Source organism: Portunus trituberculatus, chromosome 23 (assembly GCF_017591435.1).
Source record: "Portunus trituberculatus isolate SZX2019 chromosome 23, ASM1759143v1, whole genome shotgun sequence".
NCBI classification, from domain to species: domain Eukaryota; kingdom Metazoa; phylum Arthropoda; class Malacostraca; order Decapoda; family Portunidae; genus Portunus; species Portunus trituberculatus.
In genome coordinates this window covers 11,563,729-11,583,999 of record NC_059277.1, presented here as the reverse complement: position 1 = coordinate 11,583,999, position 20,271 = coordinate 11,563,729, and the positions used below count along the sequence as shown (strand labels likewise).

Below are 20,271 nucleotides of genomic sequence, written 5' to 3'. Positions count from 1 at the left end.
CATGTGCCAAGATAATGTTAGTGTACCAGTGCCATGAGGTGCCAAGACACTGTGTTCCAGAGTGCCATGAGGTGCCCGGACAAGAGGGAGGAGAGCTGACCTGGTGCGCTGGTATGTGTTCATGGTGATGACCTGCTGCCAGTACATGGCCACCTCCGGCAGGTTGACACACTCAGCAATGTACACCAAGTTAAGCAGGTCCTTCTGGAAACAACTCCCACCAAACCCTGAAAAGAAATAATGACACTGATAATCTATTCATTTAAACACACACACACACACACACACACACACACACACACACACACACACACACACACACACACACACACTGACCTATATGACTGACATTTGACATGCCTGTAGGACTGAAGAGTTACAAGAGCCTGCTTGCAGATAATGCCTAACTACAAAGAACAAACAACAATGCCTGTGAAATAATTCTACAATAAAATTTGAATAAAGTCTGGGATTAAAGCAAGAAATGGGAGATGGAATTCAATGTAACAAAATGGATATGGAAAAAAAACTGGAGAGACCAAAATGGATATAAAAAAAATAGGAAATGATGAGATAATAAAAGTATGCACAGGAAGAGAAAGATCTGGCAATGATAATACAGGACAATGAACAGTCAGAGAAGCATTAGTGGGGTGGCTTAAACAAATTTTAGTGCACATCCGGATAAAAGCATGAAACTTGGCATGAAGCTTCCCCCTAATGTACTAAATTAATTCTGAAGGGTAGCCCCGTCGAAATATGTCTGACACAAAACATGGCCGCCATCTTAAATTTACAGTTAGCGACAGGCCAAAATTCAGTCTTGTGACATTTTTCCTTAATATATATGTGTGACACATGAAATCTTGGGTTTTGGGAGTCAGGAAGTTCATTTCTATGGTTAGAAAACAATAGAGTTAATTATTTTCAAGATATACAACCATTATGAATAATTAATCAGCGAAAATTGAAGTTTTCAGTATATGTGTTATGAGTTACTTTGGAAAATGCATCATGCATTGACTAAATGCTAAACTAGCTGCTTTTACACTCAATTATGGGCACAATAGTAATTGCATCCTATTATAATCTTGCATCTTATCTAGCCTTCTTTATCAATCACAGTTATAATACATGTAAATACATTGCTAACTCATCTTTTTTCTCTCTCTTTTCTATGTTTTCAGGTAATATACCAATAAAGCAATATAGATTTTAATTGGAAACCGTGCATTATTTGCCAGATAAACAGTTCAGAAACACTGAAGTGTCCCATGAAGAGTAAGTCTGGCACAAGTGATGAGAAAAAAGAAGTGTACAGGTCATTTCTGGAAAATGTGGCAGCGTTCAAAGATATTGATGCACTTCCAGTGAAGCTTAAATTTGATGATGGTGATGAAACAACAGACAGCTTAGCTGATCATTATGCATCTTGGCATGGATCATGTCACCTTAAGTTTAATAACTCAAGGCTAAAAAAAAGCACAACAATCTGCTGCCAAAAGAAGTCAACCTGACCCAGATGAATCCCCTCAGAAAAAGCCCAGGGGAGAGTGCAGATCATTGGACCAGCAAATGTGTATTTTCTGTGAAAAAGGAAAAGAAGGTGAAGTACACAATTTCTGCACATTTGATGCTGATGAGAATGTGCGCACCATTGCTACAGAATTAAAAGACACTAAGCTTCTTTCAACACTTGCTGGAGGAGACTTGATTGCAATAGAAGCAAAATATCATTTGAAATGCTTAGTTGGACTTAGAAACAGATATCGTTCACTCAAAAGGAAATCTAAAAATAAATGCCAAATACAAAGGAGAAAATGATAGAATCAGTCATCTTTGTAGAACTGACAAACTACGTGGAAAAATCAGTTAATGGTGGAACTTTAATGTTTACACTCAAAGAGTTATATGACATGTATGTAGACCGTCTCCAGAATCTTGGTGTCAGAAAATACGTGCATAGGAGTAGGTTCAAACTTATCATCCTCGAACATTTTCCTGAAGCACAGGAGCAGCAAGAAGGGAAAACTGTAGTCATTGTTTTCAAAGAGGACATGAGTAACATGCTGAGAGGAGCATTGAAACAGCAGGATTTCTCTGAAGATGCCAGTGTTCTGGCAAAGGCTGCAAAAATCATAAGGAAAGGTACACTCGACCCTCGAAACAACGGACCTCCCATCAACGGATTTCGGAAACTACGGACAAGTTCTGGAGTCCGGTTTAATCTACGGACGAATATTAAAATGCGCGTGATTGTCCATTCCCGGCAAATTATTGTCCGGTAGGTGGCGGATCGGTCGCGTCATCAGCTGTTGGCCGCCATGTTTTATCTTCAGTCTGTGCGTTTTCAACCAACAGCGAACATTGTCCAGTGCTTACCACGGCTTTTTTATGCATTTGTACCCTTGCCAAGAGTGCTTAACCTATCCAAAATGATTTCTTAATGATTACACAGTATTTTACGTACATTTTATACAGTTTTTTACGTACTTTTGCAATCTAAGGGCAGGGTCGTGCACGCATTTGTCCGTTGTTTCGAGGGTCGAGTGTATTTTTGAACACGAAAAATTCAGATTTACAGGCGAAGGTGATTGTACACCACTTTGTAAATGTAGTTGCAAAAAGTAAAAATCTCTTAAATAAATAAATAAATAAATATATACTATTGGTGTAAAAATGGAATTTCATGGTATTTCTTACCATCATAATGTACACATGATATGAAGATGTTTATCAACAATGTTCACGTATATTTTTCCTCCTTTTACTTGTGTGATTTTTTTTTAATAACTAAAATTTTTTCAAATAAAGTTCTGGGGCTTATTTTCAGTCACTGACCTCTTATAACTACTGCTTAATGGTGCTATTTGTTGCACTGTGTGACATGTACACTTTTACAATGTTCCATATGCATTATAATTTATTAACGGCCATACTGGATTTTTATTTCTACAAGGCAAACCACACTAAATCCAAGAGGGCTACCCTTCTAAAATCACAAAGTACCTCTTAGCAACGCCTGTGCCAATTTTTATGCTTTTATTCACTTTTTCACTAAACACAAAATTTGTCATTAAACCGTACACTGCAATATATTTATCTGGCAAATAATGCACGGTTTCCAATTAAAATCTATATTGCTTTATTGGTATATTACCTGAAAACATAGAAAAGAGAGAGAAAAAAGATGAGTTAGCAATGTATTTACATGTATTATAACTGTGATTGATAAAGAAGGCTAGATAAGATGCAAGATTATAATAGGATGCAATTACTATTGTGCCCATAATTGAGTGTAAAAGCAGCTAGTTTAGCATTTAGTCAATGCATGATGCATTTTCCAAAGTAACTCATAACACATATACTGAAAACTTCAATTTTCGCTGATTAATTATTCATAATGGTTGTATATCTTGAAAATAATTAACTCTATTGTTTTCTAACCATAAAAAATGAATTTCCTGACTCCTAAAACCCAAGATTTCATGTGTCACACAAATATATTAAGGGAAATGTCACAAGACTGAATTTTGGCCTATCACTAACTGTAAATTCAAGATGGCGGCCATGTTTTGTGTCACAGACATATTTCAAGAGGGCTACCCTTCGGAATTCATTTAGTACATTAGGGGGAAGCTTCATGACAAGTTTCATGCTTTTATCCGGATGTACACTAAACACCCAAAATTGGTCATTAAGTGACCCCACTACATGTATTGCAGAAAAGACATTCAAAGATACAGGTAACTCTTGATTTACGTGTGTTTAATTTACGTGTTTTTGTCAATATGCGACCGAAAAAACATTATAATTAATTAAACTTGCGTGATCGGTTTGCCTATACATGATTTGGACCTGCATCCTGCATCCCCCCCTATTATCTATTGTTTCTTATGAGAATTACAAGTTTGTTTTACGCAAATTTTGAAATATGCGATGCCTCTTGGAACGCATCTATCGTGTAAATTGAGAGTTACCTGTACATGTAGGATGGTGGGAAATATTACAAAACCATTCCACTACATGAATAAAAACATGAGAAAGGAAGGTGAGGCTATGTATACTACACTTAAGTACTGTACATGGAACACAGTCAATACACACCTACTGATGCTGTCAAAAACTTTGATCCAATTCTGGAGTCCTGGCCCACAGCGGATGCCACCTGTGTCACATCAGCGCCCGTTGCCTCACACAGCGCTGAGATGGCATTGATGCTGGACACACGCTGGGCCAGGAAAGCATTTGATGCCTGAAAAGAATAGAGAATCTTTTAGCAGATAGTAATAGGGTAGAGGGAGACCACTGTGCTACAGGCTGTTATTCCTGATGTGGTGAATCTGTTGATATCTTAGGTCCATTTTCAGAAAGACTTTGTTCTCTCACCATACCTATTTTTAAAGACTACAGAAATGATGAGCTGGGTTCTAAAGACTCCCTTTCTTTTTAAAATGTAGCAACTTCATCAATTTGTCACTAGCACTATGAAAAACAACACTTTTAAAACCTGTGTAGCTTCAATCACAGCCTTTGAAAGCAGTGAAACTGCAGTGCAGGAGTATTTCACATTATGATCCTGAGTTGTGTGTTAGTAAGAACAAGAAGTGGTGTCCTGTAGCCTTTAAAGGAATGCACTTTTGCTCTAAGCAGAAACATCATAAAGATATTGCACACAACCACTATCAGACAACTACTTCCACCTGCCACATCTCCACCCCTCTGTGGCCTTAGTAGAGCTCTTCATATAAAACACTTCATTGATCGTCACTTGAATTAACTTGTTAGTTTGATAGACACAAAATACACCAGACTTTTTGACATAATGACACAAGAGAATTATACATACAAGACCAGAAAGGTTTTAGTGTATTTGTAGATTATAGACACAGTATTTATTGATTTGTTGGCCTTTACACTATACAAGTTAACTATTCAGACAGGAAAGGCTTGCTATGTATTACTCCTCATCAGCATATCAACCCTCCATCCTCTCTTAAGTGCTCCAAGCAGATGTTCCCTAACTGTGTTGCTTAGTGGCAGCTTCACTAAAGACACAATTGAGAAAACTCTAAGCTGGTCTGAGTGATGAAGAATGTAAAACTGTGTGTGTGTGTGTGTGTGTGTGTGTGTGTGTGTGTGTGTGTGTGTGTGTGTGTGTGTGTGTGTGTTTCACTGTTTGATCTGCTGCAGTCTCTGACGAGACAGCCAGACTTTACCCTACGGAACGAGCTCAGAGCTCATTATTTCTGATCTTCGGATAGGTCTGAGACCAGGCACACACCACACACCGGGACAACAAGGTCACAACTCCTCGATTTACATCCCGTACCTACTCACTGCTAGGTGAACAGGGGCTACACGTGAAAGGAGACACACCCAAATATCTCCACCCGGCCAGGGAATCGAACCCCGGTCCTCTGGCTTGTGAAGCCAGCACTCTAACCACTGAGCTACCGGTGTGTGTGTGTGTGTGTGTGTGTGTGAATTCTTTTTACAGACACTTTTCTTATGCTATCAAAATACTTCACCAGCTTTTTCCTTTTTATTATTTTCCCATGCATTTTTGACAGCAGGTGGATCTTGGACTGCCACCACATCAATGCAGTGCCAGCTAACTAACCACCACAAACCCAGGAACACATGACAAGCAAAGAAAATAAGGTAGTGCACTTTGATGACAGCTTGTGAATCACCAGTCAGTACCACCACACTCACCAACCACTCCTTTGCAGGTCATTAGTCTAGGTACATCACCACTACCACCATCACCACAACTAATACTCACCAGTTTGGACAGTTCGGATGACCAGGTGCTGAGGGTGATGATTTTCTCGGAGGGCACCCAGTGGTTGTAGATCCAGGTGAGCTCTGCCACAGCCGCTTCCCCTGCCTTGGACTCCTCCCCTCCAATTAGCACCCGGTCAGGATTCAGCAGGTTCTCAATGGCAGTGCCCTCAGCCAGGAATTCAGGGTTAGACAGGATCTGTGGAGGTAAGAGACTATTAGAGGCTGAATTAGGTTAGGATAAGTTATGTTAGGGGGTCTCCAAGCACAAGAGTTCGAATCCTGTCCATGGTCTGAGTGTAGGTTGGGCTTCTAGTAGGTGGGCTTTCAAATAGAAGGTACCCCAAAAAGTATCTCCTTTAGCCAATAAATTCACATGAAAAGCCCAAATGGTATAAATAAAAAAAATAAAAATGGGAGACATGAATGTAGATAAGTGAAAAAATATAGATACATAAAATATTAATGAAATCATATGAAAAACTGGAGTCTAGGGAATTTGATCTGTTACATTGCATCATTCAGCCCTTGTTTACAGGATAAAATAGGATTTGATTCCTGTGTCCCAGATGTTAAAGAGACTACAGTGCTTGAAACCTGCAGTGAGATACAAGAGTTCTCAAGTCCTGCCCTCAACAACTGTGAGAGATAAAACATTTCAGGACAGACAGGATGATGTGATGTTGACTTGTACAGTGTGGGTAAACATCCATATGTGCTTAAGTGTAATTGAGTTGCTAGAGAGTAGTGTGTGGTGAAGTTAAAGGCTTATGTCACCTAAATGAAAATAAGATAACCGATTATTTAGCTAAGTAAAAAGAGGAAAAGACCAGGAACAGATTAAAAAGTGAAAGAGAGTGATGGCATTGTGGTCCCATCGTAGGAAATCAAAAGGAGAAGATGCAAAGGGCACAAAAAAGAGAAGGCACATATCTCTGAGTGGCAAAATGGCAAGAAGAGTAGATAGAACTGCAAAGGATGGGAGTCTGGGAAAAACAAGGGATACAAATACCTAGAGGATACTCCCACATGGCACTAAACCTTCACTCAAAGGAAACCAGCAAAAGAAAAGAGAAAAACAACTCTTAGGTGATCATTCTAAGACTCCCCATCCTCTGCCTCTCACCTGGAAGGAGACGTCTGGCCTGGTGTTGGCGGACAGGATGTGTGTGATGGACTCTGCTGCTCTCACTGGAACTGTTGATTTCTCCACCACAATCTTGTTCCCCTCGGCCACCTCTGCTATCTTCCGCGCACACATCTCAATGTGCTTCAGATCTGCTGCACGACCCTGTGGAGGAGAGAGAAAGAGAGAGAGATAATTATTAAGGAAGAGTGGTACAATGGCGTGACAAACATCATAAAGCCATCAAGTCCACACTAAAGCTCCAGAGGGGCATTATTTATTGGTATACATATAATGAAGATAAAACACAGGATCATGAGGTATGAAGGTATTTTAGTCAATTTACGATATTGTGTGTTAAATGACTTCCTTTATTTGATGGTGCTTTAATGTGAGGTTAAATAGAGTAATAATATTTCAGGAAACAACTCATCAGCCTGTAAGTTTAAAAGAAAATGCTCTGATGTAACATGAGAGTCACTCAATAACTAGATTTTGCCTATTGCTGGCAACAATAGGCAATATCTATTTCACCCAACACTGCCTGGGAGAAGTTTGTCTAAAGGATGTGAGATCTCTACATTCTCAAGCAAAGGAAGTATAACCACAAAGGAGTGACATGACATGCAAGTCTGCTTTGGCTGTGGTGGTGTGTTCACCAGTCACAACAAAACACTCATGGGGGTGGTCGGTGCTGGCAGGAGGAGGAGTAACACTGTCCACCTGCCATACATAATAAAATCCGATAAATAGAAAGAAAACACATTACTAGACTAATTTCCCTGTTAGTTTACATGCAACATTTACATCCCCAGCCTGTGTGGGCATTCAAATCCCTGAAGTTCCCTCTAATTACCTACACACACACACACACACACACACACACACACACACACACACACACACACAGAAATTAATGAATAACTACAATAAAAAGAAATAAAAAGAAACCAAGCAAAAATACACGATTTGGTGGTGGTGGTGGTGGTGGTAACAAACACCACCAGCTGTACCACCACCATCAGTCCAGTGCACCCCCCCCCATCCACCACCACCACCATCACAACAACAACAACAACTACTACTACTACTACTACTACTACTACTACTACTACAATTACTACTACTACTACTACTACTACTACTACTATTACTTCTACTACTACTACTACTACTACTTATAATAGTATCGAAATATGATGCAACAGGTGTGTGAGGAGCACTGAATTACTAAAACCTTAGATCCACACCTCGCTCTTGAATAACATGTGTTCCATCACAGTATCGTAATTAATGCTTTCACGTACCATCGCACCTGTGTCAATAACATTTCCTTCCCGGTGTGTGTGTGTGTGTGTGTTGCTCCACCTCCTTTCATCAACACCGCCATGTTTGTCTATATATCTTCTCAATGTGGTTAGCTATTCTATACATCATTATTGGATATCTTCCTTCTCTTCATCTCGAAAAGTTGGTAATTGCATTTCCTTCAAATTTTCTACATATGTGTGTGTGTGTTGCTCCATTTCCTTTCACTAACACCGCCATGTCTCGTCCGTCTATATATATTCTCAGCGGTTACCTATTCTATACATCGTTATTAGATATCTTCCTTCTCTTCTATCTTGCAAAACTGGCAATCGCATTTCCTTCAATGTTCCTACACAGGTCAGGTCATTCAGCTCCAATACCATCTTTGTGGTTGTCCTCTGAATCCTTCCCAGCTTCCTGATATCTTTCTCCATACATGGAGACAACACCACTGCTGCTGTGTACACACACACACAGAGAGAGAGAGAGAGAGAGAGAGAGAGAGAGAGAGAGAGAGAGAGAGAGAGAGAGCAATGCGTTGAACAATAGCCTACAACAGACTTCCACGTTTCAATGTTTTATCTTGGCTTTTCTTGCAACAGGCTGCACTGATTTGAGAAGAGTTGTCAGGATTCTACAAAGGAACTGGGAAATACTGAAGAAAACCGACTAATTACGTGAGACCTTTGAAGATAATCATGCAGCTTTTCACATGGCGGTGATCGCTGCATGGTTTGACGCTTCGCTCCACTGACACTGACTTACATGTAGAACCATCGAAAATAATCTTTACGTGAGCAGGGTGCGTTTTATTTACACGTCTTTACGATTGCTTTAGCTGTTATTACGCTACAGTAAGAACACGCCACGCTTGCCATGTTTTTCATCATTACTTTGAAGATTTGTCAATGAAAATCCGACCCAAATCATTGAACATAAGCGAGAGTCGACGCATTTCACACCAGTGGCCTTTTGTTGTCACTTTTTTTTTATACCATGTGGGGTTTTCACGGGAATTTATGGGTTAAAGGGAATACTTTTTTGGGGTAACTCCTATCTCAAAGCCCACCCGCTATGAAACCCTTGCCCCGAGTGAGGAAGCCCAACCTACACTCGGACCGTGGACAGGATTCGAACCCGTGCGCTTGGAGATCCCTGGGACTCCAAAGCGCGCATGATTCCACTGTACCACGGCGGCTTGTCACATTCTGTGTTTTACTCTGCACTGCACGCCATCTCCATATGCTGCGTCATTAATGGGGAAAATATGTGACGATCTAACCAAAATCTTTGAAAATAAACCACAGTCAGGCATTTTTATTTATTCCAAGGACTTTTTACGATCGCATTAAGTGTTATGACGTCAGACTCCGCGCCATCTGTGGATTACTTATTGCAATATATTTTCATATTCATATTAGTTCACTATATTTGTGAACATAGGAAGGGCGCTGGGAAGAATAACGAATACTAAAATAAAATTACAATAAAAAAGAATTAGGTGAGAGGTAGAAAGCACAGATAAATTGCGTTTGAGTTGTTTGAATTTTAGTTGTCAGAAGAGCAGTCTGATCTGGAGACCTGTATGGTCCTCCACCAGAAGAGGACTCGAAGGCTGGTTTAGGAGTGGCCATATTTTATTTTGAATTTTAAGTAAAGTGTATGTGTGTATATGTGTGTGTATGTGTGTGTGTGTATGTGTGTGGTTCTTCTTACCAAGGGTCAGTTGTTCCTTCCTTGAGTTACTCTCTTTTCTCTTTGTGTGAATACTTTTCCATAACAACTGTGTTCATTCTGATGAGGTTAGGCTTAGTGTTGAGGTATGTAAACCTGAACTCAATTCTCTTGTACAACTTCCTTGTGCATATTTTTCCTGAGTGTCACCTGTTCCTCCTCCAAGTTGGCTTCTAGAATCACGAGTCACTTTTCTCACATTGGCTTTCACTGTTTGTGTGTCCGTGGGGAGTGGCGCCTGTAAGCATTGGAGCCCTGCATGTCTTCATTTTCCCAGTGAGAGGAACACATTCAAGGACACAGACACGGGACATTGGCTGCAGCTCGACAGTGAAGAGTACCATTAGTGAGATCCTTGTTCCCCAGACCTTCCTGGCAGGCTGTATGGCACGTCTTGGTCTTGTGAGCCATGCCATGAAGTGGTAATCAGGAACATGAAGTGCTGAACATGGTATCTACACGAGCAACTTTTTTTTATGTATTTATTTTCTTTTCATTTATACCATGTAGAAGTTCAATAGCTATACTGATCGGTTTTGTAGTGGATTGTAATAATTTCTATTCATTTATCTATATTTTGTTATTTTGAATTTTTTTCTTAATTTTTCTTATAGTGCACATATATACGTGTGTGTGTGTGTGTGTGTGTGTGTGTGTGTGTGTGTGTGTGTGTGTGTGTGTGTGTGTGTGTGTAATTTGTTAAGACACCTGTCGTAACAGGTGGAACAGGTATTGTCACTGCCCCTCCCTTCATCACTCCCTCTTCCTCTCCCTTACCTCCTCTCCTCCACTTCCCTTCCCTCACCCTCCTCGCTCACAAATTTGGGCTGAGAGGGAAGAGAGAAGCTGGCGGTCTCTCTCTCTCTCTCTCTCTCTCTCTCTCTCTCTCTCTCTCTCTCTCTCTCTCTCTCTCTCTCTCTCTCTCTACACACACACACACACATACACACCACGATAGTTTTTCAAGGCCACAGAGACGACTTGCCGGGTTTTCAAGAGTTTCTTCTGATAATAATCTAGAAATCTTACCAGTCTCTTAAAACACAAAAATCTTCAACTAAAGCCTTTGGAAAGTAGTGATGGTGAGACAGTAAAGCGTTTAACTACTGCCGCCCGTCTCTCTCTCTCTCTCTCTCTCTCTCTCTCTCTCTCTCTCTCTCTCTTGATCTATTACCACGATCCTCAAAGCATACATGAAAATCCTATAACTATATTAACTTCCTCTCGAGCGGTACAGACGAGACGGCAAGATTACGTGAGGAAACAGACGGTCAGTGTTACCGACTATTTTCTAACACCGTTACGCTACAGACAGAGACAATTACCAGGGTTTTCATAGTTTCCCTCCTAAATAAAGCAGAATACTTGTCAACTACCGCTAGAATTATGGGAACACTACCACCAGAAGCTACAGCAATGAAATGTTTGATAGAATCTAGGATAGTAATCTTAATAGCATTGTTCTCTTCGAAGGCCACAGAAATTATTGGACCTGTTTTCAATATTCTTTTCCCTTTAGTAATGCAAAGGAGTACTACTAACTCTCCACATAGTCCCAGTAACTTTCTCTTTTATAAACTGCTGCAATTAAATGTTTGAATCTGGGATGGTAATCTTAATAGCATTGTTCTCTTCGAAGGCCACATAAATTATAAGTCCCGTTTTCACTGTTTTGCTCCCTTTAGTAATGCAAAGGAGTACTAATAACACTCCACACAGCCCCAGTAACTTTCTCTTTTATATTCGTGGGTTCAATAGAATCATTGCCACGTTTACAGTGCACCTATAGAACCTTCCTAATGTCAATAAACTCGTCTTATCATGCCCAAATTTTACAGTCGGTACACCAGTCTCTCCTGTTGTCTCTTCCCTCCTCCATGGGTCCGTATTCTGAACGCTCCGCTCCCTCACCACGACTATCTTCGAAACATTTGAAATCCCTGAAACATTTAAGTATGCCTTATACTCGTATCATACATTTAAACCTCTTCAGTACCATGGCGCGTTTTCATATTCATTCTTGTTACTATTTGGTGATTTTATACAGCTTCAGAAACTTACGTGGGGATTAAAATAGTAAAGACTCTGCCGGTCATTAATCTTCTGACCTCTATAGAACCTTCCTAATGTCAATAAACTCGTCTTATCATGCCCAAATTTTAAGGCAGAAATGCGTGGCAGTACTGAAGGGGTTAAAGAAGTGTTAATACAAGAGAAGCGGCAGCTCATTTAAGGCAAAGTCCTTTTGAATAGTACTTTGTATATCACGAATTTGTTACAGATTTATGTGTAGAATTATACTTTTTTTTATGGAAGAGGGAGACCTGCCAAGGGCAAAAAAAAAAAAAAAAAAAAAAAAAAAAAAAAAAAAAGAAAAGAAAAGAAAAAGCCCATTGAAACTGCAGGTTCCCAAAGAGATTGTAAAGGAATTAGCCAAAAGACAACGACAAATGTCTTGAAACCTCCCTCTTAAAGGAAGTCAAGTCGTAGGAAAATATGATTCTAGATAACTCAATCTCACCACCACAAGCATAAAATAAGACACGGGAAATTTGTATATATTTCTTCCAAAAGACCACATATATGATTAGCCAGGTTTTCATTACTTCTCCCCTTCAATAACGCATAGAAATCATAATAACAATTTAGATAATCAAAAATCCACCACCACAAGTAAGAGATAAAGCATATAGAAACTTGTATTTATTTCTTCCCAAAGGCTACAGACATGATTAGCCAAGTTTTCATTATTTTTTCCCTTCAATAATGCATAAGAATCATAATATCATTCTAGATAATCCCAAATCCACCACACGCATAAAAAAAGGCACGGAAAACTTGTATTTATTTCTTCCCAAAGGCCACAAATAACAAATAAGAATCATAATAACAATCTAAATACCCCAATTTCACCACTACAAATAAGAGAAGAGGCATATAGAAACTTGTATTTATTTCTTCCCAAAGACCACAACACAAACATGATCAGCCAGGTTTTCATTATTCCCCCCTTCAATAACGCATAAGAATCATAATAACACTCCAGATAACCCAATTTCACCACCACTACAAGTTTAAGATATATATAGTACGGAAAACGTATGGATATTTTTTTTTTCCAAAGGCTACAGATATGAATAGTCAAGTTTTCATTATTTTCCCCTTCAATAACGCACAGAAATCATAATAACACTTCAGATAACCCAATTTCACCACCGCTACAAGTTTACGGTAAGACACGGCACAAACACTTTTTTTTTTTTCTAATGGTCACACACTATTTTTATTTTTTTTTCCTTTAATAACGCACATAAATCATGATAACACTTCAGATAACCCAGTTCCATCACCATTACAAGTTTTTCTAATGGCTACAGACACGATCAGCCACTTTTTCATTATTTTTTTCCCTTCAATAACACATAAGAATATTAACACTCCAGGTAACCCAATTTCACCAGCACTACAAGTATAAGATAAGATAAGGCACGGGAAAATTGTATAGAGAAGCTGGAGTCGTAATCTTCAACGTACTGTTATTATTTCACATGATTGGCCAGGTTTTCCATAGATTTTCTCTTTCGTGATGCACTAGAATCAAATTAACACTCCAAATATAATAATTCTACTATCACTAACGATTGGTGAAGAGTCTAATAGTATATCTCTATGTATGCGTTAATACTTTCTTCCTTCTTTCTTCTTTTGCTTATTATTATTTTTGCCTTTATTCTTGATGCCTTTTTCCGTCTATCTTCTTTTGATCATTATTATTCTTGCCTACACTTTTCTGATGGTTTCTTTTTTCCGTCTTTCTTCTTCTTTTGCTTATTACTATTCTTGCCTATTCTTTTCTGATGCTTTTTCCGTCTTTCCTCTTTTGCTTATCATTATTCTTGCCAACATTTTTTCTCAAGTTTTCCGTCTTACAGCAGCTCCCCCATTGCTTCTTCCTTACAGCTTAATCCCTTCAGTACCATGACGCGTTTTCATATTCATTCTGGTTACTATTTGATGATTTTATACAGCTTCAGAAACTCGTGTGTGGGATCTAAAAAGTGAAGACTGCTGCTATTAATCTTTTGACCTCCATAGACCCTTCCTAATATCAATAAAAGGGTCTAAACATACACAAAAATCTTAATGTAAAAATGTGTCTCAATACCGAAGAGGCAAAGATGAAGAGCAGCCAGCGAGTCAGGCGAGAGATTGAAAGCAACACCACGCTACACTCTCGTCTACTTTCCAAAGACTCTAGTTGTAGTTACACTGTTTTTTTTTACGGTCGTGGTGACAGATTAACACGATTTCTACATTATTAATAGGAGAACACACTCTTGAGAACTCCGCTAATTATCTTTGTGGCCTTTGAAAATAGTCGTGGTGAGAGAGCAAAACGTTTCTGCGTTTCTGAATAGTGAGCCACAGCTGGTGTTTACTGGCCTCTCCTTTGTACGGGCCCGCTACCTCACACTGTCCATCACCCTGTAATTAGACAACCCACACCTGGGCTCACCTAACCACACAATACTGTACTCTCTCTCTCTCTCTCTCTCTCTCTCTCTCTCTCTCTCTCTCTCTCTCTGGCGGTATTCTGAAAGGTTTGTTCTCTCACCATCACAGCTTTCCAAAGGCTGTAGTTGAAGATACTCGTTTTTCAAGAGTATTTTGATGGTTCTGGTGATAGACTGGCAATATTCCTAGTTTATTAAAAGGATAAACTGTTTTGAAAAGCTGGCTAGTGCTCTCTGTGGCCTTGGAAAATTACTTTAAGCACCGACTATGCACATTAATGAGTAAAAACACCTTAGCAAGACCCAGAATAATCATGTTTAGCCTTTGAAAATTAGAGAGAGTGTCGGTTAGTAGAGGTGGTGGCGGTGATGGTGAGACGCGCGGCGGAGACAATAGGGTGGGTGACTCAAGCATTGCATAACGGTAGCTTCAACATATCGAATACATTAAATCCCTTCAGTTCTATGACACGTTTACAATCCATTCTGCTTACTATTTGGTGCTTTTCTACAGCTTCAGAAACTCATTTGGGGATTAAAATAGCGTTCGAATCCTGTCCACGGTCTGGGTGTAGGTTAGGCTTCCTCACTCAGGGCAATGGTTCTCTAGTGGGTGGGCTCTGAGATAGGAGGTACCCAAAAAAATATCCCCTCTAGCCCATAAATTCCCGTAAAAAGCCCACATGGTATAAAGAAAAAAAAAAAAAAAAGAAGACTGTGTGCATTAATCTTCTGACCTCCATAGACCCCTCCTAATGTCAATAAAATCGTCCAATCGTACACAAAACTCAAAGTAGAAATGCGTCCCAGTACTGAAGGGGTCAACAGCTCAAGCATTTTCAAACAGTGATGAGTACTTGAGTCTCTGATCTCTCGTTGACGACTTTCACGTACTACAGAGATGATTTGTGACGTTCTCATATGTATAAATGCGAATTCTCGTTGAAAAACACAAAACACCACTTAAATACTTGAAAATCCCTTGATATTTAACGAAAAGACCATAAAACAGTTGAGAGAGAGAGAGAGAGAGAGAGAGAGAGAGAGAGAGAGAGAGAGAGAGAGAGAGAGAGACGCACAACTGAAATAAGAGTGAAACAGGAGAGGAAGAAGCGAGATAGAACGACGGAACAGAATGGGACGTGCTGGAATGAAGAGATGGGACGCGGTGAGACGGACAGGACGAGTGTTGGGCTGAGAAAGGGAAGGGCGAGAGATGAGACAATAGTGAAGGAGCAAGATAGAGTGAGACAGCGAAAAGAAGGCAAGATAGATAAAACGAGAGGTGATAAATGAAATGGGATGACAAAGAAAATAGAATGAGACTCAGAAAGACAAGAACAGAAGAAGATACAAAGAATGGCAAACAAAATGAAGAAAGAAGAATTGAGGACAGAGAAATAAGAGAGGGAAAGATGAGATATAAAATAAAAGCAAGGAAATGGGAGAGGATGAGAGAGAGAGAGAGAGAGAGAGAGAGAGAGAGAGAGAGAGAGAGAGAGAGAGAGAGAGAGAGAGAGAGAGAGAAAGAGAAAATAGATGATATAAAAAATGGCAAACAAAATTAAGGAACAAAGAAGAAAGAGGAGAAAGAAACAGGAGAGGGAAAGATGAGAGATGGAATGAAGGGTAGGAAATGAGAGAGGATGAGAGATAATAGGATGAGAGAGAGCGTGAAGGCTGGCAAATGAGTGGTTGGGGCAGGGCAGGGGAATCACAGAACGGGAAGGATGAGTCTGGGAGGGGCGGGGAGGTGGAGGAGGAGAAGAGCTAACGGGGTGGGGCAAGGCGGGGTCTTCCACCTCAGCACTGCCTGGCGAGTCTCTGCCGCCTTCACTGACCTTGAGGGTACGTGGCAAGGACGCCCCTGCCTCTGTCTACCGCTCCTTTCTCCCACGTATGCCTCTTCTACTGGTTACTAATAATATCTTCCTCTAACTCAAGATATCCTCTCGTAACTCACATTTTTTCTCAATATTTTCTCTAACTCATCAATTTTTCTCAGTTTTATCTTTCATAACTTAATTTCTTTTCTGTAACTCAAAATATTTTCCTCTAATACACTTTTTTTGTTTTAGTGCTTCTGTACCGCACTTCCATTACATTTCAAAGGCTCTGATTGAAGTGACGGCTTTTTCAAGGGTATTTCTACGGTTCTAGTGACAGAATAACAAGATTACTACTCTCTTAACAGTATAAACAGTCTTGAGAACCCAGCTAATCATCTCTGTGACCTTTGAAAACAGTCGTGGTGAGAGAGCAAAACATTTCAGAATACTGGTCTTTTCAATAGTTAGACGTATTTTTGTTAAGGTTCTATGTACAGATTGACACGATTATTACACTTTAAACAGAGAAACAGTCTCGAAAATCCAGCTAATCATCTCTGTGACCTTTGAAAACAGTCGTGGTGAAAGAGCAAAGCGTTTAATAGTTACGTGTTTGTTGTTGTTTTTGTTACTGTTGTTGTTGTTGTTGTTTTTTGTTATTGTTGTTGTTTTGTTAAGGTTCTAAAAAGAGATTGACAAGATTTTTACATTCTTAACAGGATAAAATGGTCTTAAGAACCTACTATACATCTGTGGCCTCTCAAACTAATCGCGGCGAGGGAACAAACAGTTTCCAACAGTTTCCGAACACTGGCCAGCCTGTCTGCAAATTATCACTTAGTTTCCTCAGGTTATCGTTAAGTTTACATTCCCACCTTTACATACAATACCAGCCTTCCAATCTTCGTCTTATATATTGTAGTTAGTAGCTATTATACAAAAACACAAATATTCTGCCAAACTTAGCGCAATATCTATAGACTCACTTTTATAACTCATTTTGTATATACAGTGGTTGTAATTTCTCTGTCCTACTAACACTATTTTGTCTTAGGTAGTGCAATACCTACAGACTCAGTTTTATAACTCATTTTTGTATATACAGTAGGTATTAACCTATCTGTCCTTTACTAATACGAATACCTGTAGATCACAATACTATTACAACCACTCCACACTCCTTCTTACAGTGTGATTCTAAACCGTTAGCGTGGTGAAGCACATACCAGTAGCTTGTTGGGCCACCAGTGTGTATATCATTGCTTTGAATTCCCGCTGTGTATGTAATCTTTCTTATCAAACGCTTGCTATCTTCCACCTTTCCATTTCCGCTCAAACACCGCACATCAGCACTCTCTCCCCACACTCCGTTCCTATTTACTCTACGTTATTCTCTCGTGTCACTCTTACTCTCTCACTGATGTTTCTCTATCGTCCCATACTCTCTCGTTGTCTCGTACTGTGAAACGCTCTGCTCTCTCAACCACGACTGTTTTTAAAGGTCAGAGGTGATTAGCCGGGTTTTTTCAAGTGTTTCTCCTATCATTAATGTAGTAATCATGTTAATCTGTCACTGGAATATTCAAAACACCCTTCAAAACTCGTGTAACATCAAAAAAGCCAGTACTATGACTATTTTCAAAGGCTTGAGGTGATTGCCCGGGTTTTCAATTGTTTCTCCTATTATTAATATCACTAGAACCCTAAAAACACCTTCAAAACTCGTGTAACATTAAAAATAGCTAACATTATAATTATTTTCAAAGGACGGAAGTCATTAGCTGAATTTTCAAGTGTTTTTCCTATTACTGATGTAGAAATCTTGTTAATCTGTCACTAAAACCGTACAAAACACCCTGTAAAACTCGTGTAACATGAAAAATAGCAAGCATTCAGAAGCCCCACGCATTACGACTATTTTCAAAGGTCAAAGGTGATTGGCGGGGTTTTCAAGTGTTTCTCCTGTTATTAATGTTGAAATCTTGTTAATCTGTCACTAGAAACGTACAAACAAAACTCGTGTAACATAAAAAATAGCAACCATTCAGAACCCCCACGCATTACGACGGTTTTCAAATGTCGGAGATAATTGGCTGAGTTTTCAGACAGAAATACAGCTGGTGTGTCAATAGAATCGTAAAAAAACGCAGGTGTAACATCAAGTATAGCCTTCTGATTGGAGTGCAGGTGTGGTGTGGGTGTGTGTCAAAACATGGCGGTTCAAAGCACATTTCTGTCTTATAATCTCTCTCTCTTTTTTTAAATAATTATCGTCATTTTTATTATTTTCCCTACTTCTCTCTCTCTCTCTCTCTCTCTCTCTCTCTCACACACACACACACACACACACACACAAGCACCTCTTCGACATTCCCTCTTCCTCCTGTCTTCCCTTCTCCCCCAACACGCCACGTCACCAGACAATCTCCACACCACTATGTATCATCCTCCTCCTCCTCCTCCTCCTCCACTAACACAGTCACCCAGCCGCCCCTCTCTCTCTCTCTCTCTCTCTCTCTCTCTCTCTCTCTCTCTCATGCAGTAGGAATGAGGGAGGGAGTGTGAGGGAGGTGGAGGGAGGGGATTAGAGAGGTTGACGTGGCGTTTCGCTGGGATAATTCTCTTCCCCAGACACCGCTCCCCCCAACACACACACACACACACACACACCAGACGTCTTCAGGCAACACAGAGGCGAGAAGTGTTATATAGTAGTAGTGGGGTTTGTGTACGTTTGTTGTTGTTGTTGTCATGGTAGTAGTAGTAGTAGTAGTAGTGTTATTGTTGCTGCTGCTGTTGTTGTTGTTGTTGCTCGTACTGTTGTCACCACTATCACCACCACACCCACAACAAGTACTACTACAACTACAACAACTACCACTACTCCCCATCATCCTCCACTTCCTTATAACCTAACATACCCAATTCAGACACCAGTAACCCCTTCAATACATTTTTGCCTTGATTTTTTGGTATGATTAGACGATATGCATTGGGAAGGGTCTATGGAGATCAAGAGATTAACACCCAGAGTCTTCACTATTCTAATCCTAACATGTTTCTGAAGTTGTACAAAAAATCACCAAATAGTAATCTGAATGAATATGAAAACACGAGTCCTGGTACTGAAGAGATTAACCCCTTCAATACTGGGACACATTTTTACCTTGAGATTTGTGTACGATTAGACCATTTTATTGACATCAGGAAGGATCCATGGAGGTCAAGAGATTAATGGCCAGAGTCTTCACTATTCTAATCCCGAACATGTTTCTGAAGCTGTACAAAATCACCAACATAGTAATCAGAATGAATGTGAAAACGCGCGTCCTGGTACTGAAGAGATTAAACACACACAGTCCACAAGTCAGGAGACGTAGCAGATGTTACTGAACTGAATACGACATGTAGGGTTGTACTGGGCCACGTATAGCTACTGGAGGAAGCAACACTATAGTCTGTCTACTCTGGCTCTTGGGTCCCGGTCTGAGTGGGATCCTAGAGGAATGCGTTATTTTTTTTTCTTTTTCTATTTTAATGCAGGAGAGAAGCCAGCCAAAGGCAACAAAATATAAAAAAAAAACGGCCAACTTAAGCACTGATTCCTATAAACAGTGGTACAGAATTAGCCAAAATTAAGGAACAAATGTCTTGAAACCTCCCTCTTAAAAGATGTCAAGTCGTAGGAAGACGGAAATACAGAAGCAGGCAGGGAGTTCCAGAGTTTACCAGAGAAAGGTATGAATGATTGAGAGGACAGGTTAACTCTTTTAGTTAGAGAGTTGGACAGAATAGGGATGAGAGGAAGAAGAAAACCCTGTCAGATTATGAGGAAACCCATAAACTGTCGTTATGAAAAGTGCGCTGATCACCAGAAAACAAGTAATATTCAAATCAAATTAATTACATAATCAATAAGCTACAATATGTTTTGAGCCCAGGAGCCATTTTAGAGTAGACAGACTGTAAT

The 20,271-nt window shown here is 39.8% G+C and overlaps 1 protein-coding gene across 5 annotated transcripts in view; it reads right to left on the bottom strand.

Annotated features, from left to right (window-relative positions):
• The window catches only part of LOC123507684 (UDP-glucose 6-dehydrogenase-like), a 35,567-nt gene that overhangs the window by 8,523 nt on the left and 6,773 nt on the right, over window positions 1–20,271 (bottom strand). Inside the window, exons 1-5 of one of the 5 annotated variants that reach the window (XM_045260812.1) lie at window positions 8,605–8,673; window positions 6,914–7,078; window positions 5,789–5,986; window positions 4,108–4,255; window positions 101–227 (exon numbers count right to left, since the gene is read on the bottom strand). In XM_045260812.1, the coding sequence (XP_045116747.1) occupies window positions 101–227; window positions 4,108–4,255; window positions 5,789–5,986; window positions 6,914–7,078; window positions 8,605–8,658 (692 nt within the window). In that variant the 5' untranslated portion in view covers window positions 8,659–8,673. Of the gene's footprint in view, window positions 1–100; window positions 228–4,107; window positions 4,256–5,788; window positions 5,987–6,913; window positions 7,079–7,877; window positions 7,904–8,163; window positions 8,243–8,604; window positions 8,674–20,271 lie in introns of those variants that run through there. The other 4 variants (XM_045260814.1, XM_045260811.1, XM_045260815.1 and 1 more) reach the window with 4 other exon arrangements.